The following is a 26620-nucleotide window of genomic DNA, read 5'->3' on the forward strand; positions in this document are numbered from 1 at the left end:
TGGTGTTTATTTTCTAATGTCTTTAATAAATTTCAATGACTTAAGTGGTGATTTTATTAGGATAACATTCCAACAGACCTTTAGCTTTAAGATATATATGTGAACATTTGTATTTTAGATTGAGAGAAAATGTCCATTCTATTCACACATACACAAAATGTAATAATGAGTTAAAGAAAATTGTCCATTTATTGACAAAGGTAGACAAACTGTAAGAAGTTATAGTATGATGTTAGGAGAGAAAAATTAAAAAATGTCCAATACAGATCACAGGCTAATGACAATCTAACTTATGTACAGAATATTGCATGCATGTGCGTGTGTGTGTGTGTGTGTGTGTGTGTGTGTGTGTGTGTGCACGGACGCACGCACACACGCACGCACGCACGCATGCATGCACACACTCACACACACAGACACACACACAGACACACACACACACACACACACACACACACTCTGCATGCAGTAAGGATAAAGGTGAGGTAAATCTAAAATAGCATTCAACTATAACCACCTAAATTCCTAAAATAATTGGTCTCTTACCTAAAAATGGCCATATGCTATTTATTTCTAAGCATTCCTAGTTGATGTTTATTTATTCATTTATTTATATTTTAATATCTCATTCTATCAAGTATTTCTTGCTCTTAAGACCCTACTTCACCCCACTTGAAGTGTGAAAGGAGGTTTGGATGATGATGATTTCTTTTCTTTTGCTCAGAAATGGCCTCTTATAGTAAAATGGTTTGGTACTGTCAATTTTCTCCCACTTAATGTTTTTTGTTTTTTCTATTTTCTTATTTCTGGATCCTACATCACCCCACCACTGGGTCGAAGTGAGGGTCAGGATGATGACGATGACTATTTTCAGTCCTGCTGATGCCATTCTAATTGAACTCAAGGATTATGCATCTAGGAATATACAAGAGTGAGTGTTAAGGAAATATTTAGGTGCATTAAATAGTGAAAGCAAAGGTCTAGCACACTAAGACCAAAAGGGAAGTTCAGAGTGATACTGTGAGTGTCTGGGAATCACTCTCAAATTTTCTTACATGTGGGAACTGGGTCATTGTCTGAGAGCATGGTATTGTGCATCTGAGATGCTTTTACCTGAGCCTACAGTCCATTTATTTCTGTATTTATCATCATCCCAAACATTCTTCCAACCTCATTCACCAAACTGTCTGTGTGTCCATAGCCAGTTACCTTAATCCTCCACCATCAGACAAGGAGATAATTCATTAATGATTTGAATCATCTGGCTCTAGGTAGATAAAGAGATATATAATTTTGTTGAAAGGTATCCATACATGTGGACTGGATGTAATAATTAAACAAACATTGTCACCTTAGTCTAGCTAGATATAATAGTGTGGTTTCTTGACAGTGATACCATATTCGGCCAGTACAGGTGTGAGGTCGTCCATGGTGAGGGTGTAGCGCTTATCCTTACCCTTTGTCTTGCTGCTGGACTGCTGTGAGCCACGCATCTTGCAGTGTTGCAAGGCATCGTTGGCAATGTCTGAGATGAACTTTTGGGCGGCCAGTGAGATCAGACGCACACTGGGGAGAGAAAGATAGACATCAGCAGTATACATTACTGTATTTTATTCACTTTCAGAGAGATTTAAGCTGAAGGAATGAAATATAGCCTTCATCAGCCCTGCCACTACTTCATAAGAGTGGATGATGGTCATCAGCATCTCCCACCAGCCACATCTGGGTACAAAGCATATAATCACTTCCCATCAGTTGCTGCAAACTGTTGGGAAATAGATTTCAATAATATGTAATAAACTCTTTAACAGTGAGAGTCTACACATGGATGAACTTTTGAGAGGATAAATTTTACAACCTGCCAGCCTTCTTTTTTGGGGGGGGGCATTGAAATATTAAAAAACCATAACAATTAGCACAAAATTAACACGTGTGGTAAGGTCTGGATAATTTTAAAATGATATGCCTTATGGATAATCAGCTGTTGATGTTGTGGTCTCTGGCCCATCTGAAAGTGAACCTGGTGAACCGCAGGCTGAGGCTGCCCTCCTGCAGTCTACCATCCTGTGTTAGGTAACAGGGATGGAGATGAGGGAAGTCTGTATAAGTGGGTAGTGAAACAGGTCAACCTTGAAACTGTCTTCCTCAGTGTACTTCCCTCTGCCTATGACCTCCATTCTTAACACAATGTGTCAAAGCATCTCAGAATTAAAGGATCTCTCTCTCTCTCTCTCTCTCTCTTAGGAACAACACTGCAGGTTTCAAGCATTTGATTCCATCTTCATTACCTATTAAAAAAAAAAAAAAAAAAAAAAAAAAAAAAAAAAATCCTTTCATGGAAAATGTTACAGGATGAGCTAGTGTGTGAATACTTAGTTATCTACCAGAATACTTACAGCCTTACATCTGCTGCCTCAAACCCAGATGTGTTAAGGTAATAGGCTGTCACTGCATCAGGGATCTGAAAATGAAAAAGTACTCTCTCACTATCTTAATACAGAAGAGTATGGGGTGGTCCTTAAACAGCACTTCACTAGACACTTGCCTGGCAGCATCTTAGGTGTGGGGTTGGTTCAGTTTGCTGGTGTGGCAGTGGGTGTAGTAATGGCAGTACGAAACGAATCAATTATGCAGGATAAACAATGATAACACTGACTGAGCCAGTCCCAAATACACAAGAAATCTCACACCAGAGTCAAAGGGCAGTGTTATATACAGGCCACCCTGTATAATATTTATCGGTATAGTCCTATAACTATGACCCATCTACCTATGTATCTGCATCTGCCTAAATACCTAATGCCTATTTATTTTACAATGCTGGGTGGTGACCATAAAACCAAATACTGTAACAGGGTGATGTGGAGCCTACTATGGTGCCCTTGGTAACTGGGTGGAGATACAAATGCAGCATCCATCCATGAACCAAACCTCCACACTTTTCACTGTACCTTGCTGTGGTAAGGTGCTGCCTGCCACATGGGAACACCGGTTAACTGCATGGAATGGCCCTGCAAGGGCAGTTGATTGCCTGTGGTGGATGGGTTTGCCTGGCCAGACACTCTAAGATTACTACTACTAATACTACTACTGCCAAACATTCTCCCAACAAAGAATGCAGAAAGCCAAACTCTTATTAAGAATGATGCAATAAGAAATTTGAAAATTACACAAATCCTCCTCCTCTTTTTTTTTTTTTTTTTTTTTTTGCACAGTCTACTACACCATAATAAAAGCCACTCACTGTTGGGACATAGTCTTCAAGCTGCATGAGGAAGTCTGAGAGGGGGAGTCCAGAGGTACGAGGAAGTTGCTGACCACCTTGCTGTTGTTGCTGATTGGGGTCCATTGTGGTGCTGAGGGAGATAGAGATGAATGATTATATAACAGTGATGAAACATAAAGGCCAGTGATGAGGTATAAATGAAAGGAGGGAAGAAGGGAGAAAGAGGAAGATAAGGGTGGACGAGAAATAACTGAAAGATAATTAAAGTGTGAAGGAGAGATATGGAGTTAGAGGAAAGACGAAAGTAGGGAGAGAAAGAGCAAAAGATGCAGGGTCATGGTAAACAGAAGAGAGATTACTATGTGAAAGGAAGGAAGGGAAGAAGGGAAGGGTGGAGAGAAAAAGCATAATTAAGGTGATGCTGTGTGTGTGTGTGTGTGTGTGTGTGTGTGTGTGTGTGTGTGTGTGTGTGTGTGTGTGTGTGTGTGTATTTGTTTGCTGGCTCCAACTTCACAAGAAAACAATATCAATTCCCAGACTCTCGCTGAGGGAAAGTTAAAAACAGATCATAATTTGAACTGAAAGAGAGAGAGAGAGAGAGAGAGAGAGAGAGAGAGACAGAGACAGACAGACAGACAGACAGAGACAAAGAGAGAGAGAGAATCACACTGGTTACATCATTACTCTGTACATGTAACACCCCGAGGCTAATATATAATTACATATTACCACATGTAAATTGATCGTCAGGATTGCAATGCTTAATTACATAACTCTCTCTCTCTCTCTCTCTCTCTCTCTCTCTCTCTCTCTCTCTCCATCATCTCCGTTTCTCCCCCTCCCCCTCTTTCCCCTTCCTTCCTCCCTTTCTCTTTCTTTTTCCCCCCTCCCTTTCTCCAATCCCCTCCCCCCCCCTCTCTCTCTCTCACGGTCTGTATTTCGAAAGATCAAGATGCCTCGTGAAGACAGTCATGCTATCACCACTGTGGACAGATAGATAGATAGATAGATAGACAGATAGATAGATGGACAGTAGATTGGTACAGATATAGTGTTGATAAATAGACTGACAGATAGATGGTTGGATGGACTGGTAGGCAGATTGATACATGTAGTGGTAGATAGATAGATAAAGGTAGTGATAGACAAATAGACAGAGTGATGAAGTAGTAGACATTTATGCTTCGATACAATAGAACAGTTACGTATAAAAAGACAGTAGTGTGTTAAGATCTGCTGAGAGAGAGAGAGAGAGAGAGAGAGAGAGAGAGAGAGAGAGAGAGAGAGAGAGAGAGAGAGAGAGAGAGATTGTAAACATAACAGGAGCATCTGATTATTTATACTCTTATCAATAAACAAAATAACTTCTATCTCTCTCTCATATGCCTTTGGAGTTACGAGGCTGCTTGTAACTCAAATATATTCACTTATTCTTTATTTTCATTCTTTTTATCATTTAGTTTTCCGATTTTTATTTCTTCTTCGTTGCGTTCTTTCGTCAGAAGTTCCGGGAAAGTTATAGATTTGCATGTTCTTCTGTTATTTACGATGTTATGGAAGATTCTGCCTGGGAATGATTTTGTGGTGAAGCGAGAGGTGTATTTCTCTCTCTCTCTCTCTCTCTCTCTCTCTCTCTCTCTCTCTCTCTCTCTCTCTCTCTCTCTCTCTCTCTCACACACACACACACACACACACACACACACACACACTCACAAAATTTCCATTCTCTCTCCAACAATGATATCTCTCTCTCTCTCTCTCTCTCTCTCTCTCTCTCTCTCTCTCTCTCTCTCTCATACATCATGAGTGTTACAAACCGTCACACTCCAATCGTTACCACGAGTCACGTCACACACACACACACACACACACACACACACACACACACACACACACAACGTCTATTACAGAAACACACTCTCTCTCTCTCTCTCTCTCTCTCTCTCTCTCTCTCTCTCTCACCATCACACCCACCACCACTACCACAACTACCACCACCACCACCACCACCACCACAATACAATCCCTTCACCTCATTCTCCCACTAACCACCCATTGTACATACTAACAACAATCAGTGAAGGATGGATATGGGCAGAATACGGGATGGGCGGAGACCTGGATAATATTGAGTTACAGTGGAACAGACAAATGGGTAAATACAGAACCAGAAAGCAATGGCTAATGAATAAAGATTACATAACAGATGGATGAATACAGAACCAGAATGAAATCACTAATACAGAATACAGGATAAACAGACAGACACTGGATAATATAGACGGCACCTTTAAAAATGATGGAATGGACGGAAAGATAACGAAGAATTTGGCTATCTATCTATCTATCTATAGCCAGACGCCATAATCCCGAAAGGGGTGGCCGTTTGTCTTTGGGGTTGTTTTACGCGGAGGGGCACTAACCCTCCGCCAACCCACTTCCCGACACGTAGGGAACATGTATGGGTTGGTTGTATGGTTACCACCCTGCGTTGCAAATGGTTTCCTGGCGTACAGGAAACCATTAGGCTTGTCACTCAATGTAATGCCACCTGAAGAGGAAAGCGTAATGAAAAGTGACAGGAAAAATGGCAGAAATAGGAAAAGAGGAGGGCAGACACAGAAAATGAATGATGAAGGTGAGGGAAGAGGTAGGCAACACTACATCCAGTGAGTGGATAATAATCGCCACCACCTACCACCAGGATTTTTCCATTTCTAAATCTATTTCCCAATCTGAATAAACTCCTGCCTAAATAATGAAAAAAAAAAAGTTTCGAAACAGCTAGGAATGGAGGTGTGTATGTATGTATGTAATGATGGATGGATGGATGAATGCATGTATATATGTACCCTAGCGCCTGAAGTACACACACCCGCCATGTAAGGACAGCTTTCGTGTACGTATTCAAGGCCATTTTCACTTTCTGTTACTGGGGGAGTGACCCGCCCCAACCCAATCATATATGCATGAGAGGAGGTGTGTGCCAGACAGACGGATGGGTAGATAGACAGATAGATCGAAAGAAGACAGACAGATAGATAAATATATAAAAACAGACACAGATAGTTGTGGTTGTGATGGTGGTAGTTGTGGTAGTGATGGTGGTAGTTGTGGCAGTGATGGTGGTATTAAATGAGAGAGATGGGTGGACAGGCAGAAATGTTGATAGACAAATAGATTCAGAAATGGATGGATCTTGAGAGAGAGAGAGAGAGAGAGAGAGAGAGAGAGAGAGAGAGAGAGAGAGAGAGAGGCTAGAAGGGGCGAGGTCCGTAGTGTTAAGCGGGTTGCCTCCTGTCCCAAGGCGATGGTGGTTGTGGTAGAAATGTTGGTAGTTGTGGTAGGAATGGAGGTAGGAATGTTGGTAGTTGTGGCAGGAATGGTGGTAGGAATGTTGGTAGGAATGGAGTAGGAATGGAGGTAGGAATGTTGGTAGTTGTGGTAGGAATGGAGGTAGGAATGTTGGTAGTTGTGGTAGGGATGGTGGTAGGATTGTTGGTAGTTGTGGTAGTCCGCTGAGATGGTGGTAGATGGCAAAGGGATGCTGGTAGTGGCGGCAGGCAGAAGCAGGAATTTTGGTAGTACGGATGTTTGTTGATACTGTGGTAGTAATGGTGGTGAGAGAGAGAGAGAGAGAGAGAGAGAGAGAGAGAGAGAGAGGGGGGGGGACAGAGATGGAGCAAAGGGAGAGAAGAGAGATGGAGGAAAGGGAGAGAAGGGAGAAGGATGGAGGTGGATGGATGGGGAGTAGGTGGGGAGAGGTAAGAGGGAGTGAGGGGGATGGTGGTAGGTGTGGTGGCGATGGTGGTAGGTGGGGGTGAGGGGGGGATGGTGGTAGTAGTGGTAGTGTCGCTGGTAGCGTAAAACCTCGCTCAGTCAGTGTGTGTTCGACTGCGGCAGAGAGAAGATCAAAACCCTCTCACTTTCACACTCTCTCACTCACTCTAAATCCCGCGTATAATTCCTAAGCCACCCCTGGGGAAATTCGTGAAAGTGAGCGAGTTAAAGAAAATGTGAGATCGCTTTAATGCCAGTTACTGAGGTGATAAACGAGTGAATAACTTAGTGATCACTGGAATTATATTAAGTAATTGATACAGGAATTTGATTACTGAAGGTGAGTGTGTGTGGAATGTGTATTATGTGTATAGCCTGGTTATTCATACATACATACACATAGTTAAATAATAGATAGACAAATATACGTAGATAGATAAAGACAGATAGGAATAGATTTGTCTCTATAAACTCATTTTTCTCTCCATCTAAGTACATAAGATTCTTCATCAATTAATCTATCTATCTATCTTTCTATCGATTTATCTATCTATCTACCTATCTATATACAATATCTGTTTATCTATCTATTTAAGTACATAGGTATCTTTGTCTATCTATCTATCTATCCAAATGTCGATTTTTTCTCGTCAGTCTTTCCGTTAACTATAACCTCCAGTCATTCACGCCGTTTGTCCAAGCACCACACACACACACACACACACACACACACACACACACACACACACACACACACACACACACACACACACACACACACACACACACACACACACACACACACACACACAATATGCTCTCGTCTTTACACACCCACCCACATAGTAATAACGTTACTCCCACCCATTTAACCCACCTACACACCCACCCAACCATGTACACACACACACACACACACACACACACACACACACACACACACACACACACACACACACACATACACACCTACTTACCTACCCGTCTACCAAACTACCTACTTACCTACCGACTTACCTACGTACCTACTAACCCATATAGCTTATATTCTCCACGACCGACCTGCCTACCTACCTATCTACCTACCTACTGAACATATCTATTCTTAGCCTACCTTCATACTTATCTACCTCTCCAATCATAGGCCACAATTTCTCTCTCTCTCTCTCTCTCTCTCTCTCTCTCTCTCTCTCTCTCTCTCTCTCTCTCTCTACGCAAGTACGCATAAGATCATTTAATGTGTGTGTGTGTGTGTGTGTGTGTGTGTGTGTGTGTGTGTGTGTGTGTGTGTGTGTAGGCACGTCTGTTTTAGAACTATGATATTGTGAACGTGTTAGAATGTAATGAATGTGAAAGAATGTGTGTGTGTGTGTGTGTGTGTGTGTGTGTGTGTGTGTGTGTGTGTGTGTGTGTGTGTGTGTGTGTGTGTGTGTGTGTGTGTGTGTGTGTGTCCTTCGCACCTAAAGTTTTTACTTATGCGAAACAATGAGGTGTCTCGGTGTGTGTGTGTGTGTGTGTGTGTGTGTGTGTGTGTGTGTGTGTGTGTGTGTGTGTGTGTGTGTGTGTGTGTGTGTGTGTGAGAGAGAGAGAGAGAGAGAGAGAGAATGAAAAGGATAAGGAAAGAGAGAAGGAAGGATGTTGACAATTCTTGCACTCAATTGTAAGCTAACTCTCTCTCTCTCTCTCTCTCTCTCTCTCTCTCTCTCTCTCTCTCTCTCTCTCTCACACACACACACACACACACACAGTACACACCATCAAATCACATGTTCTACTATTTCGAGTACTGTCACCCATTTGGCACCACGACCCACCGCCCTAACCTTCGATTTGGAGGTCATTTGAGGAGCTGAGAGAGAGAGAGAGAGAGAGAGAGAGAGAGAGAGAGAGAGAGAGGCGTCAATATTGAAGGAGTTAGTAAGAATACCTCACTTAAACTGAATAATTCTCTCTCTCTCTCTCTCTCTCTCTCTCTCTCTCTCTCTCTCTCTCTCTCTGCCTACCTACCAAGCTCCTTCTCTCCTTCCCTCCCTCGTATCACATTTCTACTGGGAAGGTGGGGTTGTGGGAAAGGATGGAAGGAAGGAAGGAAGGAAGAAAGGAAGGAAGGAAGGATGGATGGAAGGAAGGAAGGATGGATGGATATGATAAAGTATACACAAATACACATACATATACATACATACATACATACACACATACACAAATACATACATACATACAGTACACACATACACAAATACATACATACACACATACACAAATACATACATACACACATACACAAATACATACATATACACATACACACGTAAGTTCATGCAGACATACATACACAACTGAGACAGACATACACATACACAGCTGAGAAAGAGAGACAGAGAGAGAGAGAGAGAGGAGGGGACAGAGAAGTTAGAATTTCTGTTCCTATATCCGGTTTATAATTCAGTTCAAACCTGCTTCTCTCTCTCTCTCTCTCTCTCTCTCTCTCTCTCTCTCTCTCTCTCTCTCTCTCTCTCTCTCTCTCTTTCACCAAGCCTGAAGGTTGTATCTGTTGTAATTGGTTACGTTACGTCAGTCTTTGTTGGTTTAGTTCACTGAACGGGAATCTCTCTCTCTCTCTCTCTCTCTCTCTCTCTCTCTCTCTCTCTCTCTCTCTCTCTCTCTCTCTCTCTCTCCCTCTCAATTCAGGCCGCAGACTTTAACCTCCGTTCCCTGAGGCCTATCACATATCACCACTTTTGCACTCATACCCACCGCCCTTACTGAACACATGCTAAGGACGCCTCATTTCAGACTGATGTGATGATATTAGCTAATCTGAACGTGAACCCAGTGGACTGAAGGCTGAAAATGCTTCCCTCCTGCCGTCCACCATCCTTTCATGGGATAGGGAGGGAACTGAGGGACGTTTGTACACCCAGGCAGTCGCTCCGCCGGGTTATATCAGTGCCACCAAGTGAAGGCCTCCCTCTCCACCAACACACTCCCTGTCTATGTTTCAATCATCAAATAATTCCCTGCCTTAGACTGGAATCGATGTCCCGTCCACTCAAACTGGCTGTCCACTCACCATCCATCAGTGTGTGTGTGTGTGTGTGTGTGTGTGTGTGTGTGTGTGTGTGTGTGTGTGTGTGTGTGTGTGTGTGTGTGTGTGTGTGTGTGAAAAATTCCCACCCTAGATCCCACACCTTTGGTCAATAACATGTTTAGATGCATCTCTCTCTCTCTCTCTCTCTCTCTCTCTCTCTCTCTCTCTCTCTCTCTCTCTCTCTCTCTCTCTCATCTGCTATCCCCCTGTCTGCTTGCACACTCCCCCACTCTATATTTACTGTTTCTGTCTGCTTTCCCTGCCAACCTCTCTCTCTCTCTCTCTCCCTCTCTCTACCTACCTCCCTTTCTGTCTTACTGCCTCACTCCTCCCCTTCCTACTTACCTTCCCCTTTCCCTTCCTACCTACCTACCCTCCTGCCTACCTCCTTCTCTGCCTTCCTGCCTGTAAGCGCGTGAGATGAGGCAGTGTTGAAGACTGGCTTGGGGCGGAGTCTGGCCTAGATTATTGGCAGGCAGGTGGGGGCAGGATGGGGTGCTGGGGGCAGGATGGGTGTGGGTGGGGAAGGAGGGGGTGTGGGTGGTAGGATGGGGTGTTTGTGGGAAGGAGCGGGTGTGGGTGGGGTAGGATGGGGTGTTGGGGGGAAGAAGGGGGTGTAGGTGGGGAGGGAAGGGACTATACATGCCTGCTATACGGTATACCCCAATGAGAACCCAGGGCCAGGAAACCAAACTGACTAAAAATTTCCAAACGTTAACAGAGGGGGGGAACTCAGGGATTCGGACCTAATCTGTTGTGGTTCTCATTGTTAATACAGTAGTGACCTGCTATATTAAGCACCCTAACCACAGGATGACTGGACACCACAGTGGGAAAGTTATGTCACGGGAGCGTCAGCCTGTGACACCGGCTGTGGCCTTTGATCAGCTGAATATCACGTCACATGACACTTACTGACAACTGACACGATTTATTTGTTAACGGCAGCCTGCACACGTGATGAAGTTCTTGAAAAGACGAGAAAAACTACACATACATATCTATCTATCTATCTATCTATCTATCTATATATACAGTATAAAGGATACACTGGTTGGGTGGGAATCAGCCAGCATGACCAGGAGCCACGACCCCTTGCCTCACACTGACACACCAGCATCTCACTCCATGACTAAATTCAGACACCTTATACTATACTTGTACACACACACACACACACACACACACACAGAGCACCCGTAGCACACCACCCCATGTTCACTATAGTACACAAGGAGAGAGAGCGTGGGAAGGTGGAGGGGGAGAGGGAGGGGGGAAGGGGAAGCGAGGGGAGGACAGAAGAGGCGAGAGAGGGAAATGAAAGAGATGAAAAAAGGAGACAGAGAGAGATCAGATGAGTGACGACGAGATGAGACGAGACGAGAGGAGTGGAGAGAAGGGGAGTGACGGAGGAAACTTTTTTGCACCGTTTTCGTCCCCCCACCGTCACCACACCCATCCTGTCAAACATTCTAAACACATCCTCCCCTTCCACTATAAACATTCCTCTCCCCATCCACACTACAGACATTCTTCTCACCATCCTCACTATAAACATCCTTCTACACATCCCCCACCCCCTTCCCTCTTCACCCCTCCTCACCCCCTACTCCTTGTCCCCCTACCCTCTCTGTCTCTCTCTCTCTCTCTCTCTCTCTCCCACTTGGAAAGGAACTTCGCTTGAGCCCCAGCCATATTTTACGCTTGAGAGAGAGAGAGAGAGAGAGAGAGAGAGAGAGGGAGGGAGGAAGTATATATGGATTACAGAGGGGGAAATGGTACGGTGAATCGATAATACATTTGTGAAAGGAAGTGGGGGTGGATTAGAGAAAGAGAGAGAGAGAGAGAGAGAGAGAGAGAGAGAGAGAGGGAGGGAGAGAGAGAGAGAGAGAGAGAGAGAGAGGGAGGGAGTGAGAGAGAGAGAGAGAGAGAGAGAGAGAGAGAGAGATAGGTTAGCAGGTAAGTAGGTAACCACTTAAGATATAGCACTCCAGATAGGCAGGCAGGTAGGCAAAGTTGGTAGGTAGGTAGGTAGGCAGGTAGGTAGGTCTGTCTCTCTACCTACAATGCCTATTATTATTATTAATGTGCTCTCTCTCTCTCTCTCTCTCTCTCTCTCTCTCTCTCTCTCTCTCTCTCCGTCCTTGGCTCAGCGTGAATGTTAGTAGTTGTGGTAGCGATGGTGGTAATGACAACGGATGGTGGTGGTGGTTCCGGCTTAGTGTATTGAGAGAGAGAGAGAGAGAGAGAGAGAGAGAGAGAGAGAGAGAGAGAGAGAGAGAGAGAGATGGATGAGAGGAAAGGGAGGGGAGGGGAGGGAGAAGAGACTGGAAGGAGGAAGAGAGAAGAGGGGAGAGGGAAGGGAGGGAGGATAGGGAGGGGAGGAAGGGAGGATTGGGAGGGAAGGGAGGGTGTTAAGGGAGGCAAAGGACATCACAATGACTGCAATTAGCTACTACCAACATTACCCTCACCTACCACAACTACCAACATTACCCTCACCTACCACAACTACCAACATTACCCTCACCTACCACAACTACCAACATTACCACCACTACCACAACTACCAACATTACCACAACTACCAACATTATCACAATTAAATCAAACATCACTCCAACTACCAATAGTACTACCACACCTACCACAACTACCAGAAATTGGTTAAGGAAGGAAAGAAGGAAGGAAGGATGTAAGGAGAGAAAGAAAGAAGGAAGAAAGGAGGAGTTGTGAGACAGAAGGAGGGAGGGGGGAGGAAGGGGGAAAAAGGGAGGGGCTTGAAAACAACCAAGGGAGGAAGAGAAAGGGAAGGGAGGCAGGGAGTGGAGGAAAAGGGTGTTGAGGAAAAAGGGGGAGTGGGAAGGAGAGAAACAAGAAGGAAGAAAAGGAGGAGGGAGAGAAAAGGGAGGAGGGAAAGGAGAAAGAGCAAGAGAGGGAGGGGGCAACTGGGAGGGAGAAAGGGAGAGAGGGAAAAAGAGGAAAGAGAGGAAGGGGAAAGAAGAAGGGAGGGATGTAGAGAAAAGTGAGAAAGAGAGAGAGAGTGCGGAAGCAGGGTGGGAGGGAGGGAAGGAAAAGAGAGAAAGATGAAGGTGGGAAGGAGGAGAGGGGGATGGAAAGAGGAAAGGGGAGAGGGAGGGAAAGAGGAAGGGAGGGAGGGAGGGATGAAGTGAGGCGTGGATTCCTGACTATTTTTGGGCCACACCACTTCTGTCCCTCCCTCCCTCCCTTCCTTTCTCTCCATCCCTCCCTTCCTCCCTCCACTTCTTTCTCTCTTCCCTCCCTCTCTCCCTTCCTCCCTCCTTCCCTCTCTTTCTCTCCATCTCTACTGTTCTTCTCTTCCTCCTGCCATGTCTCTTTCCATCCCCCATTTTCCTCGTCATCTTATCTCCCATTCTGACTTTTCCCCCTCCCTCCCTCCTCCCTCCTTTTGCCTCCTTCTCTCTCTCTCTCTCTCTCTCTCTCTCTCTCTCTCTCTCTATCTATCTATCTATCTGATTCTCTCTCTCTCTGTCTGTTTGTCTGTCTGTCTCTGCCTGTGTCTCTGTCTCTGATTCTCTCTCTCTCTCTCTCTCTCTCTCTCTCTCTCTCTCTCTCTCTCTCTCTCTAAATATAAGGGCCTTCTACCTATTATGGACATCAAGGTTTGCTCGGTCTCTCTCTCTCTCTCTCTCTCTCTCTCTCTCAACTGATAAATTCACTGAGAGAGGAGGGTAAACTGTCTAAAAATTGGCAACGAGGTCACAAATTTAACAGGAAGAGAGAAAGTGAGGGAGGGAAGAGAAAGAGAAGAGATGGAGAGAAAGAAAGAGAGAGAGGGCAGGATGAAAGTGAAGAGAATGAAAGAAGGGAGGGAGGAAGGGAAATGAAAGAGGGAGGGAGTGAGGGAAAGGAAGGAGTACAATGGGTTATGGTGTGAGGAAGGAAGGAAGGAAGGAAAGAAGGAAGGAAGGAAGGAAGGAAGGAAGGAAGGAAGGGAAGGAAGGAAGGAAGGAAGAAAAAGAAGTAAGTAGGAAAGGAAAAAATGAAGCAAGGGAATGAGGGCGTGTAAGAAGGAAATAAGTCTGTTGCTGGTTGCTTGAATCTGTACCCCTTACACTCCTTGCCCCCTCCTCTTCTCCTCCCTTCCTCCTTCTCTCCTCCTCCTCTTCCCTGCATGTCCCTACCACCCTGCCAATTCCCCGCCAAAACACTGCCAACCCACACCACCACCACCACCACCACAATTACTAACAACACCCTCTACCAAGTGATCCATCAGATATTTACATTACTAAGAGATACTACACCAATAATCTGATTCCAAACACCTGTATTCTGATTCCAAACACCTGTACTCTGATTCCAAACACCTGTAATCTGATTCCAAACACCAATAATCTGATTCCAAACACCTGTACTCTGATTCCAAACACCTGTATTCCGATTCCTGTAACTTGCTTCACTGTACCCTAACACAACCTTGCTTTGCCTAAATCAATTATCTAAGTCGGTTTGTTATTATGGGATGCAGCCTGATCTCCCAAATTAAAGTGTCTTGGTTACATAAAATCTGATAAGTCTCCTTGGTTACTAGTTCTATCCAACCTCCACTCTTGACTACACCTGGCCATCAACAGAGCTGGAAGGTGTTAGGGATCTTTGTCACGTGGAAAAAAACAACTATACTTATTATTATCCTATCGCCAACCATCCACACACATGATGTAGTTGCCTTCATGTGACTCGAGACTGAGTGAAGAGAAAAACTGTTTCTGTACATCAGCAAACCATTAACTATGCTGGGTGGTAACCATATAACTAAGTGATGTTACGGATGTGATCAATAAGGGTTACTCTAAAGGTTGGATGTCTCTCTCTCTCTCTCTCTCTCTCTCTCTCTCTCACACACACACACACACACACACACACACACACACACACACACACACACACACAAGCAGCGCCATAAAACACACTCCTTCGCCGAATTTTACAACAACGCCGAACTCACCAAACAAGATGTAAACAAAAATGAAGTGAAATATTACGAGGACATAAAACACTCAAACGCACACACGCAAAAGATAACCCAAATGCACTCAAATATATGTACACACACACACACACACACACACACACACGCACGCACACACAAACACACACGGTCTAACACAAACACCAGACTAACAAAACATGTTATACAAACACACACCAACGAAGCTTACAGCCACTACCAGCACACACACACACACACACACACACACACACACACACACACACACACACACACACACGAGCGCGCGCCAGGAGTTACACGCACATAGGCATGCATACACACGTACACACATAAGCGGCTGTACTGAGAATGCACACAGAGGTTCAGTTATCTAAATATACATACATACATGCACACATACATACGTACATATATATACACACACACATACACACACATAAGCAGCCATATCGATAATGCACACAAAGCTTCAGTTATCTATCTGTTTATCTATCCACACACACACACACACACACACACACACACACACACACACACACACACACACACACACACACATGCATGCACAACTATGAAAGCAAGCATCATCCAAACACACACAAACACACACACGCACACAAGACGGCCCCTTCATAAGTTCATTCTCCTATGTAAACAGTGTGTGTGTGTGTGTGTGTGTGTGTGTGTGTGTGTGTGTGTGTGTGTGTGTGTGTGTGTGTGTGTGTGTGTGTGTGTGTGTGTGTGTGTGTGTGTGTGTGTGTGTGTGTGTGTGTGTGTGTGTGTGTGTGTGTGTGTGTGTGTGTGTGTGTGTGTGTTGCTGCCATGAAAGTGTGGTTCAACATTCTCCATTAGTTGTAAGTACACAGGCAATGTAAGTATGTGTATGACCGGTCGTGTACACACACACACACACACACACACACACACACACACACACACACACACACACACACACACGGATATATAAAGCAACCACACACAGATCCACAGAAAGAGAGACAAACAGACATAAACAGATAGACAGATAGATAGATAGATAAATACTGTACTTCCCTATCTACCAAATAAGAAAGAAGGACTACAGGAGGTCATCTTCAGCCTGCAGGCCACCGGGTTCACACTGACATGATTGTGTTAAACTATATTTGGAAATGAGGGAGCAATTTAATGTTAGCACTGGATGTGAGATGAGGGGAGGGAGGAGGGAGCAAGGACGGGAGGAGGGGGAGAGAAGAGGGGGAGGGGAAGGGTGATGATGATGATGATGATGATGATGATGATGATGATGATGATGATGATGATGATGAAGAGGAGAGAGAGAGAGAGAGAGAGAGAGAGAGAGAGAGAGAGAGAGAGAGAGAGAGAGAGGCTGAAACACAATCCCCCTACCCACTATGAGTCACGGTAGGGAGGAATGTTACCTACCTTTCCTCCACCTTTTCTTTCCACACCTTCCTCCCTCCCTCCCTCTCCCTCTCTCTCTCTCTCTGTCCTCCTCACTGCCCTTTCCTTCCGTCCTTCCCTCCTTTCATCTCGACAATTCCTGCTTCCTCCCTCTTCCTTCCTTCTTTCCTTCCCTCCTTCATTCAACAATCTCCATCTTACCTCTTCTCTCCTTCCCTCCTCCCTCCCTTCTTCTCTTCCTTCCCTCCCTACTTCAACAAACTTCCTTCCTCTCCCTCCCATAAAATAACCTTCTCTCTTTTCCCCTAACTCTTCTTCCCTCACCTCAATAACCTTTCCGTCCTTCTCTCCCCTCCGTTCAAACTTCCTGTGTTTCTCTCTCTCTCTCTCTCTCTCTCTCTCTCTCTCTCTCTCTCTCCCTCTCTCTCTCTCTCTCTCTACTTTTCATTAATCTCTCATCCTTCCCCTACACCTCCTGAGCCTCTCCTTCTTCCTCTCTATTCCTCCTTTTGTCATTTCCTTCCATCTACATCTTTCCCTTTTCTTTCCTCTTCCTTTTTCTCTATTCCTTTCTTCCCCTACATTTCTCTCTTTTTCCCTCCTGTTTCATCTATATTCTTCTTTCCTCCATCCCTGCCCACCTATTCTCTCCCTCCTCCTCCTCTTCCCTCTATCCAAACTTCCCATATTATCAAAAGAGATAGGTTGTCACTCTTCTTCCCTCTTTCATTCCTCTTCCTTCCTCTCTAATTCTTCTTTCCTCTCTCTCTGCCTCAATAACCTCTCCCTCTTTCCTACTTTCCTCCTCCTCCTCTCCCCTCTCTCCAAACTTCCTGTGTTATCAAAGGACTCAGGTAAATCACTCACAGCTGACCACTCCACCTCACACGTGCCGACATCAGCTGATACGCCAATCAGCTGATTAGCGTAAACAAAGCAAGTGCCTCTCTATCCATCAGTCTGTTTATCTATCTGTCAATGTGAATCCGTCTATCTGCTGTACCGGTACATACCTACAAACCTACCTATCTATCTATTTATTAAGCTCTCTACAGCCAACACCTTTATCCCGTAAGACGTGGCCACAAACAAATCGTCTCCATGTCACTTTGTCCTCCGTCATCAGTCTGCCCCCCTCCACCTCACCCCACCCCCTCTCTCATATACCTTTCCACCCCATCCCTCCACCTCACCCCACCCCCTCTCTCATATACCTTTCCACCCCATCCCTCCACCTCACCCCACCCCCTCTCTCATATACCTTTTCACCCCATCCCTCCATCTCAGTCTTGGTCTCTCCCTTCCTCTCCCCCCTTTCACGTTCTTCAGGGTCACTCTTCTTAGTCAGTCTCTCTCTCTCCATCCTCACCACATGGCCAAACCATCAGAAAGCATTTCTCCTAATGCTTGCAATCACATCAACACCACGGCGCTCCTTCTCTTCCTAATTTGCCTGTCTCTCCACATATCCCTCTCAAATAACTCACATAATTAACTACGAAACTGCTTGGAGACTGCCAGCGCCAGGGCAATAAAATTTATTATTTATTCTTGCAACCTGATCCCGAACCACCTCAAAATCTAATTATCTCTTCCTTGGTCCACTGTTCACCTATCGACCAGGTTTACCTAAAATCTGACAGCAGCTTTATGAGTCATCCTGTACGCAGAGACACGAGTGAAATCATAACCTCCGTCCACCTTCGTCAGCGGAAATAAACAGGTGTGATAGAAAAGGTATGTGGCACGTAAAAAAAAAAAAAAAATACTGATAAACCGTTACTTTCCACACAGTTTGGTAAGTTCAAGGACGAAATTGGAGGAACACGGAAATGGATGGAATTAAAATAGTTACCCAGCCAGTATTTCCTCAAGGACACTGGAGGAAAGATGAGGATAGGAGGAGGAGGAGGAGGAGGAGGAGGAGGGAGGGAGGTATGGAGGGAGGGAGGGAGGGAGGGAGGGAGGGAAGGAGGGAGGAGGAGGAGGAGATGATGATGATGATTACAGATGGGTGAAGAGAAGATTAAACTAAAAAAAAAAAATCCTTTCTATTATTATCATCGACAGTTCTTCATTTCCAAATAATTAAACAAATCTTTTATTTCAAAATGTCCACAGTAAAAACCAGAAACAGTTAATTCAATGTTACCTCATTTTTACCCATCAATAAAAAGGTAACGACACATTTTCCATTTCAGATATAGCTGAAGAGGAGAGAGGAGAGGAGAAAAAGTGGTGACTCTTGAGAGGAAGAGGAGGGGGAGGAGGAGGAGGGAGAAGGAGAGGGGTGAGAGGAGGAGGGTGGGTGAAAAACAGAAAAAAAACAGGAATTTGATTTACAAAAAGAACTTAAGAAGTTAAAAACAATGACGACTGACGAGTAAAAGACAACGTGGAAAAAAAAAACTCTACACAGAAGAGAGGAGGTGAAGTAGAAGGAGGAGGAGGAGAAAGTGGGAGAGGAGGAAGAACATTAATTCTGAAAAAGAAGTGAAAAATAGTGAATACAAGTCAAACTGCAGTGAAGAAAGGGCACTGGAAAAACATACGAGAAATATCATTAGTGCATCAAAAAACTGATACGTGAAAAAAACGTAAGAACAATTATAAGTGCGACAGAAACTATAGCAGAAGAAACAAATAAACAAGTGACAAAATGGGCAGTGTTGGACAAAATTCAGTGTCTGTGCCTTCGGGACGAGAGGACGAGGACAAGGATACCGTGATGGTGTATGTGAAGGCGGGTGTGGATGGCGAGAGGATGGGTGCCTGTCCGTTCTGTCAGCGAGTGTTTATGGTGCTGCTCAAGAAGGCCGAACATGGCATTCTCAAATTTAAGGTACTGTTCAGAGTTAAATGCAGTCCTCTTTCCAATTCTGCTGAAATTACACAATATTATCCAACTTTAATATGGATGCCTCATAGTGAATAGGCTGCTGAAGGATGCACCTATCCCCTTTCAGCCTGAAAAGGTTAATGAAGACTATACAGGTACCTAATTCCTCCTGCTTGAAAAATTTAAAGACATTAAGTACAAGCAGTCATCATTATAAGTCTGGGATGTGTTACAAAACTGACTTATTGCTCATTTTAAGTAAAACAAAGTCTTCGCCTAAGCATGTGAAATTATGTGTCATCCTTTTATCTTACACTTGGCCAGACAGATTTAATTTAAAACAGGAAAAATCCCTTGTACTAAAGGGGTTAATGAAGGCCGCATCTAAATCATGCAACTATTTGTTTCCCCACAGGTAATCACAACTAACCCAGCCAAGCCTCCACCTGAATTCAAGACCTTGGGGTTGAAACACGTGCCAGCACTTATACACGGAGACGAAGGATACGATGCTCTTGACGACATCATATACTACCTTGACTCTAAGTAAGTACAGCAAAACCCCTTCAAGGTGGACCCCCTTAAGGCATAAAAGTAAAGGAGACAATTTCAGAGTGAGTGAACAATACTTAAAACCCTCCCTCTTTCAGATTTCCTGGAGGAGGCCTAGAATACAACAACCCAGAGGCCGATTTGGCAACAAAGGACTTTTTCTCTAAGTTCTGCTTCTACATCAAGGCAGTGAACCAGGATCCCACTAAACTCGACCAGGCTCTACTGAGGCTGAACCAGTTTCTCGAACGGCCCCATGCGGTCAACGGACTTAGTAATGGGGATGTAAAGTATCAGGTGTGTTTGAAAATCTACTGGCTTGTCTATTTATCTGCCTATCTATCTAGCTAGTTACCTACCTACCTCTCTATCTATTTACTAGTTTATATATTATCTACCTACCTACCTATTTACCTATCCATCTACGGTATAAAGTAAGCTCAACGAGGCACTTAAAAAGCTTAATCAGTTTCTCAAACACCCCCACACAACCAACAGACTTTGCACTGGGGATAAAAAACATCAAATACATAAGGAATGAGGTGTAAATTTAGGGTACATATTCATGTACCCATCTACTGTCCATGAAAAGGGAAGACAAGTAATTACAGTACAATACTTTTAATAAGACAATAGTGGCAGTAGTAGCTGTAACCCCAGGTTCATCTGAATGTGAACCTGATGGACTGCAGGTGGAAGATGCTCCCTTCCTGCTGACTACTATCCTCCTTTTGTGGGGATAGGGAGTTGAGGGGCGTTTGTATAACTGGGCAGCTCCACCGCCCAGTCACTATATATAGATGCCACCACATAAAGGAATGAAAGAGGAGCATTAAATACTGACCATCCCGTACATACAACTTCACCTTATCCTCCTTTCCATTTACTCTACCTCAACCAGGGCAGCCCAAATGGACACAAGACCCCTCCAGACCATGAACCAAGCATGTACCTGTGTGGGGATCACTTAACACACTTGGACTGTGAGGTGCTGCCAAAGTTACAGCATCTGCGGGTGGCAGCAAAGGCGCTGAAGGAGTATGATATTCCTACAAACCTACCGGGAATTTGGAGGTGAGGAAGGAAGAAAGAAAGAGGTGACAGGAATAATAGACTGGATTAAATATGGGAGCATGGGATGGGGGGAAGAAAGAAAGGCTGGAGGGAACAATATAACAGACTATCTAGCTATCTACCTGCCTATCAATTTGCATACAGATGCCTTCATCTTGGACTAAAATGATATGCCTCTATGCCACACTGTCCCCATCCATCAAATGCTGGAGTATCTTAGTAGAATTAGCATTATTTGGGGGTTTTAATGGTTTTTGTTTATCAGTGTCTTGACAAACATAACCCTTATATATGTACTGAAGGAGGTTACTTGTATCAGGCTTCCCAATTACTTTTTGTTCATGAAGGTATAACAGAATATGACAGCTGTTTAACATGTGTCCTGTTTGTAAAACATGACACACATATGGAACACAACATGACACACATATGGAACACAGCAAAGCCAACGACACACTAAGACACAGACACTGAGGTGGGAACCTATGGGACATCCCCATAAGGGCAGCTGCTTACCTGCAGCCAACAAGTCTGTTCAATCAGATGGACCAGGGCTGAACAACAACTACCATATTACATAATACGATTGCTGATAATTTTTCCTCTAACTCTACCTCCCCAGGTACCTACATGCAGCCTACACGAACCCCATCTTTGTACGTACGTGCCCATGTGACCAGGAGATTGTACTGCATTGGCATGACCGCCCTGAAACACCTAACCTCTCGCATAAGAAGCACTCCCTCATTGCCAAGGAGAAACCAAAGTATTCGTATGATGTTCCTGTCCGAGCGTCTGTTGTCACTGTGGTTGATGAGTGTGAATAAGAAGGCTTATCAAAAAACAGCAATACTGTAGTATACGATGCTTTTAAAACTGCTTAAGTAGGAAACTGAGATGGTCTGGGCATAAGGAGAGTATGAAAAGTGAAAGACTGACTAGTGTATGTGAGTGAGGTGTAGGGGAAAAGGAAGAGGGGGGAGACCAAGGATGAGATGAAGGGATGGAGAATGAGAGACTGACTAGAAGAGTGTGAGTGAGGTGGAGGAGACCAAGGATGAAATGGAGGGATGAAGTGGATATACTGTACTGTACATGAGAGAAGGGCAAGTGTCAGTCTTGGGGAGGGCAGGCAAATAATGCAGGACAGGGTGGCCTGGAGGTGGATGAAGTGAGATATTGAGAGAGGGCTGTGTGAGCTGGCAGTTGGGCAGCCAAATTATGGAAGACAGGGTGGCAAGGAAGTGATTTACTTGTTGCCACCCTTTACAGAATGTGTCTGGCTATAGACAGACACACAGATAGACAGATAAATAGATATTACAGTGATCATTACTGCCAAGAAGCAAGATAATCATTACAATATGAACCAAGCTTTGAGAGTGAGTGATGAGTGAGTTTCTTTAGTGTAGTTATGTAGTAAAATTATTTATTATATTTAAGTCAAACACCATTATTATTACTTACCTACCAACACTGTGCATATCCAGCACAGTATATCTGCTGTGACTGTATTTATAACAGACAACAGACTGATTTAAAAAAAAAAAAAAAGACAAAATCACTAGGCCTAATGCTAACTTCATTATCACATATCAGTATGATAATATTACAGTACTAGTATCAAAGTTGCAGCACTCAAAATGCTTTGGGGTAGGCTGGAATGATTATCAATCGGATTCAGCTGATCAAGATCATTTAAAATCACTGAAATGAATTGGGTAAATAAATTTGGAAAAGACTATTTCACTGATAACAATGTCTGAAATATTACGGCTGATTAACTATATGTACTTAGCTTTAATTTGTGAGTGATGTTTGTGCTTAAATATATTGCTATGACAAGGGATTCTCCGACCGAGATAACTGCAGATGCAAGCCAGATTAGTTACATGTAATAATTTAGGTTAGGTACTCATTTATATCTCTCATCATGGGAGATGGTGCTGGAGTGGAGCCCTCATCCAGCAGCACCAATATAACCGGGTGGTGGAGCTGCCTAGTTATACAATATCCCTCCGCTCCCTCCCTATCCCCCAAAATCAGGATGAGGGATTGCAGGAGAGAAGCAGTTTCAGCCTGCAGTTCACCGGATTCATGGTTCAGATAAATCTGGGGCTACAACAACCACTGCTACTAAACCATGGCAGATGTATGAAAGTCTATACAGTAATTAGTTTATATTTTTGACACACGAGTGAAGTGGGGTGGGGATGCAGGGATTATGACTACAGAGTATACTAATAAACAGTACCCTGAAACACAGCATTAATATACTGAGTATACTGTACCAATTGTTAGCTTGTTTTCATCTGATGGAATTGTGCCACTTCCACAATTCTGACCGTACGAAGTTGTAGTTGCATGGAATTCAATATGCCTTAGTTTAATGAGTCTCCTTAGCTACTAGCCTAATCCACCTTCCAATCTGACAATACCTGGCCATCAACTGAGCTGGAAAGGTCTGGGGATCATTGTCATATGAAAACAACTTTGCTATTGTGACCTATACCCTGAAACACAACATTACAGTGAGCAATACACTAACTATCACATTATCAGGCCAAAGTGTGAAATCTTTAATTACTATTATGTATGGTAATTGTGTATGGGCTTGTAATATATCAACTGTAGTACTGTACTGTACCATACTTCACTAACAATGACATTAACCTGTTCAATCTGGTGATGCATTTTTCATTCTACTGTTGCTACCAATAGACAATTTCTTTAAACCTCCGAAAGACCTCCAGTACTGATGGTGTTAATGACGGGTATATCTCACCCTTTCCATTCAAAAGGTCTCTTCAAAGCTGTATAAAATTGTCTTCTGACAGCAAAAATAGTGAAAATCAATCATCCAGCTGAGAAGCTTAGGAATAAGTATGACAGGCTTAAAACAGGCTGAGTATGGTGCTTTTCCTGATCTAGAAACATTTATCTAATTATATAAAGAAAAGAAATTTTGCAGTGACACTTTAATATTCTTCACATTATGCTATGGTGCTATTACTTAAAATTACAGTACAGTTGTCTACTGCAACTTAGTTAATACTGTACCAGTACTGGAACTTGGTAATATTAACAATTTTATGCAAAAGCCAGTAAATACAAGTACTTATGACTGAAAGTGTTAAGTGTAATATTTTGAGATGGTCTGGCCAAGTGGAGGATGGAGTATGAGAGAGTGACTACATAAGTGTATGTGAGTGAGGTGGAGGGGAAAAGGGGGAGGGGGAGATCAAGGATGAGATGGAGGGATGGGCTGGAGAGGAAGGAGAATGAGACTGACTAGAAAATGACATGTGAGTGAGGTGAAGGGGTAGAGGGGCAGGTGGAGACCAAGGATGAGATGGAGGGATGGAGAGGAGAAATATATGAAAGAATGGGGTGTGAGCTGGAATGAAGTCAGTCAAATAGTAGACGACAGCACAATGTGGAGGTGATTTGTTCGTGGCCACCCATTACAGGATGAAAGCATTTGGCAACAGACAGATAGGGTCAACATCAAGTTGCTATAGGCTATATATTGTCAGGTAATAATCACACCCAAAACCACTACAAAGTTCTTTATAACTGCCACAAAAATTTCATATTTCTCAGTGAATCCGTCACCACAATTAACGAACTGTAACTACATTGGTCAGTACGGCTTGAAAGTGTTACACATATTAGAAAGTGTTACATATATTTGACTGACATATCATAATTGAGTCTAGTCCATGGCTTGATGTACCATAAAATTAATCATTAGTGTTTTTATGTAATACTGTTGATAGATTATGAGTGACACAGCTTGCATGTAAAGTAAGATTTTTTTTTCTTTCTTTAGCTAATATATTGTGTATCTTGTAGATCATTTTAATAAAGAAATTAATCAAAATATTGTCTCCATTTTCTATTTTTACAACAACCTATTCATTATAAAAGGTTCCGTATGAGATTTTTAAAAAAATAAATGAATAAATAAGCTTAGTTGATGGTCAGGTGCTGTCAGACTGGAGGACAAGTTTGATCAATAACCAAGGAGATTTATTCCTAATTCATAACAGTGCTACAAATAAATTTACCAATAAATTACATGGGCTACCACTTACCGGTATCTATCTGCAAAAATGTGATATCTCAGTCCTATGAATTACCAAAATGAAGGCAGGAAAAAAAAAAAAAACACCTAAATTAACCTAACTAAATGACAGGGATTAGCCTTCATAGCTAATTGTATAATTCATTTATGACATGCAAATTATACAGAAATAACAATAAAAATTACTAAAAGCACTGAGTTAACTTTGTTGACACCAGTTCTGGCATTCTACAGAGGGCAGTAAGTCACTTCAGACCTAAAATTATTCCGTCCTCACATTGTTTCTGATAGGCAGCTTAGGTTAAATTAAGTTCAATTTGGTTAAACAGGGTATGGTTATATTAAATTTGGCTTAATTAAGTCATATTAGATACAATAGCAGGGATGATATGATTACTGACTGACTGAGGTAAACATAAGCTTTATATAAGGCAGTAAAAGGACCTTACCAATTCAATTCATATTCCTCCAGTTTGTTTTCTGTATATTTCTGACTAGTTTCTGAGGGGAAAATTACTTTTTCCTGCTGAAAAATTTCCCACTGTTTTTATCACCACGTTCCTTCAGCCGTACCTACAACTGTCCGCCTCACCCAACGTACTCAAAGGTGGTTTTCATTTCCAAACCTCCCAACTTGAAGCAAAGTTGGGTTAGGTTACACTGGGTAAGGTTGGGTTAGATTAGATTAAATTATATAATACAGTTATGCTAGGTTAGGTTAGGTTTAGTTAAACACTTAGGGTAGGACAGTCCCTTCTGCCATTATGCCTGATAAATCAAATGAGTTGACACAGAGGTACGTACTGGTAGCTAAAAATGAGGAAAGCAAATTTTGCAAGAAATGTTTATTTACCATCCCACAAATAATCAGCAAAACAAAACAGACTATCAGGAAGAAGAAGAACTGATCTGGTAAGGTGCTTCTACTGCCTCAAATAAAGCGTATGTCTACCCAGACTGACCACAGAGCCGGATCAAACTGCAAGGCCAACATGACCTGCTGCCGTTCCCCAAGGTATGTATGCAAAACTGATGGTTGTGTATCTACCACCCTCAAAATCTCTGCACCTTTTAAAATGCATCACTATGATAATTAGGCTGTAATTTAACAAGGAAATAATACCATACAAATAAATTATATGCTTGCAATTTCACCGTATGTTAGCAGCAACCCTAGAGTCAACTGAAGGTAAAGCAACTGGACCGCATGTAGGTTGAAGTGGCTCCTCTTCTGCAGCTTACCATTCTCCTTTCAAGAGGATAGGGCGGCCAAGTTAAAGTGAAAGGAATATATGCATACTGTTTATGATATTTTTCAGCGAGATGCACTCGAAAACTTTACCCAAATCTCTGACGAATGTGAATAATTACTTCAGTATCAAAATTTAACATCTACAACCATTACAGAATGACTTACCTTTAATTCTCCGATGAGGAAATTGGCGAAGAAGGTAAGAAAACGTCGTAAATTGTAAAAATGTCCAACACAGCCCTCAAATCGGGAAGGGTGAACCCTCAATGTTTACATACCGTAACAACGAGCCTATGAAAGGTATAAAGAACAGCTA

The 26620-nt window shown here is 43.2% G+C and overlaps 2 protein-coding genes across 3 annotated transcripts; one reads left to right on the forward strand and one right to left on the reverse strand.

The window, feature by feature from the left end:
- Positions 1-36: 36 nt before the first annotated feature.
- On the reverse strand, positions 37-26579 carry LOC145408526 (transcription initiation factor TFIID subunit 10-like). 2 transcript variants are annotated; one of them, XM_080279257.1, is made up of 4 exons: positions 26470-26579; positions 3245-3356; positions 2397-2461; positions 37-1566 (listed from the first exon to the last, which is right to left on the reverse strand). In XM_080279257.1, exons 2-4 carry the CDS (start codon positions 3347-3349, stop codon positions 1362-1364), a joined length of 375 nt encoding a protein of 124 aa, XP_080135383.1. In that variant the 5' UTR covers positions 3350-3356; positions 26470-26579; the 3' UTR covers positions 37-1361. The 2 variants fall into 2 exon arrangements, with proteins under 2 accessions (XP_080135383.1, XP_080135385.1); XM_080279259.1 differs by lacking the exon at positions 26470-26579 and adding an exon at positions 10483-10539.
- Positions 18827-25239, forward strand: LOC145408484 (chloride intracellular channel exl-1-like). The gene is made up of 5 exons (XM_080279217.1): positions 18827-19342; positions 19755-19885; positions 19990-20188; positions 20793-20965; positions 21588-25239. Exons 1-5 carry the CDS (start codon positions 19160-19162, stop codon positions 21790-21792), a joined length of 891 nt encoding a protein of 296 aa, XP_080135343.1. The 5' UTR covers positions 18827-19159; the 3' UTR covers positions 21793-25239.
- Positions 26580-26620: the final 41 nt, after the last annotated feature.

This window comes from Coenobita brevimanus, chromosome 77 (assembly GCF_032717465.1).
Source record: "Coenobita brevimanus isolate Jiangsu-jjx chromosome 77, ASM3271746v2, whole genome shotgun sequence".
NCBI classification, from domain to species: Eukaryota; Metazoa; Arthropoda; class Malacostraca; order Decapoda; family Coenobitidae; genus Coenobita; species Coenobita brevimanus.

What these genes read in the sequence shown, in the direction of transcription:
- LOC145408484 (XM_080279217.1), top strand. Translation starts at nt 19,160, where the DNA reads ATGGGCAGTGTTGGACAAAATTCAGTGTCTGTGCCTTCGGGACGAGAG. An exon ending in ATGGCATTCTCAAATTTAAG is followed by an intron (nt 19,343 to 19,754) that starts GTACTGTTCAGA and finishes GTTTCCCCACAG; the next exon opens with GTAATCACAACTAACCCAGC. An exon ending in AACCTACCGGGAATTTGGAG is followed by an intron (nt 20,966 to 21,587) that starts GTGAGGAAGGAA and finishes CTACCTCCCCAG; the next exon opens with GTACCTACATGCAGCCTACA.
- LOC145408526 (XM_080279257.1), bottom strand. Translation starts at nt 3,349, where the DNA reads ATGGACCCCAATCAGCAACAACAGCAAGGTGGTCAGCAACTTCCTCGT. An exon ending in TTGAAGACTATGTCCCAACA is followed by an intron (nt 2,462 to 3,244) that starts GTGAGTGGCTTT and finishes TTTCATTTTCAG; the next exon opens with ATCCCTGATGCAGTGACAGC. An exon ending in GAGGCAGCAGATGTAAGGCT is followed by an intron (nt 1,567 to 2,396) that starts GTAAGTATTCTG and finishes TTCTCTCCCCAG; the next exon opens with TGTGCGTCTGATCTCACTGG.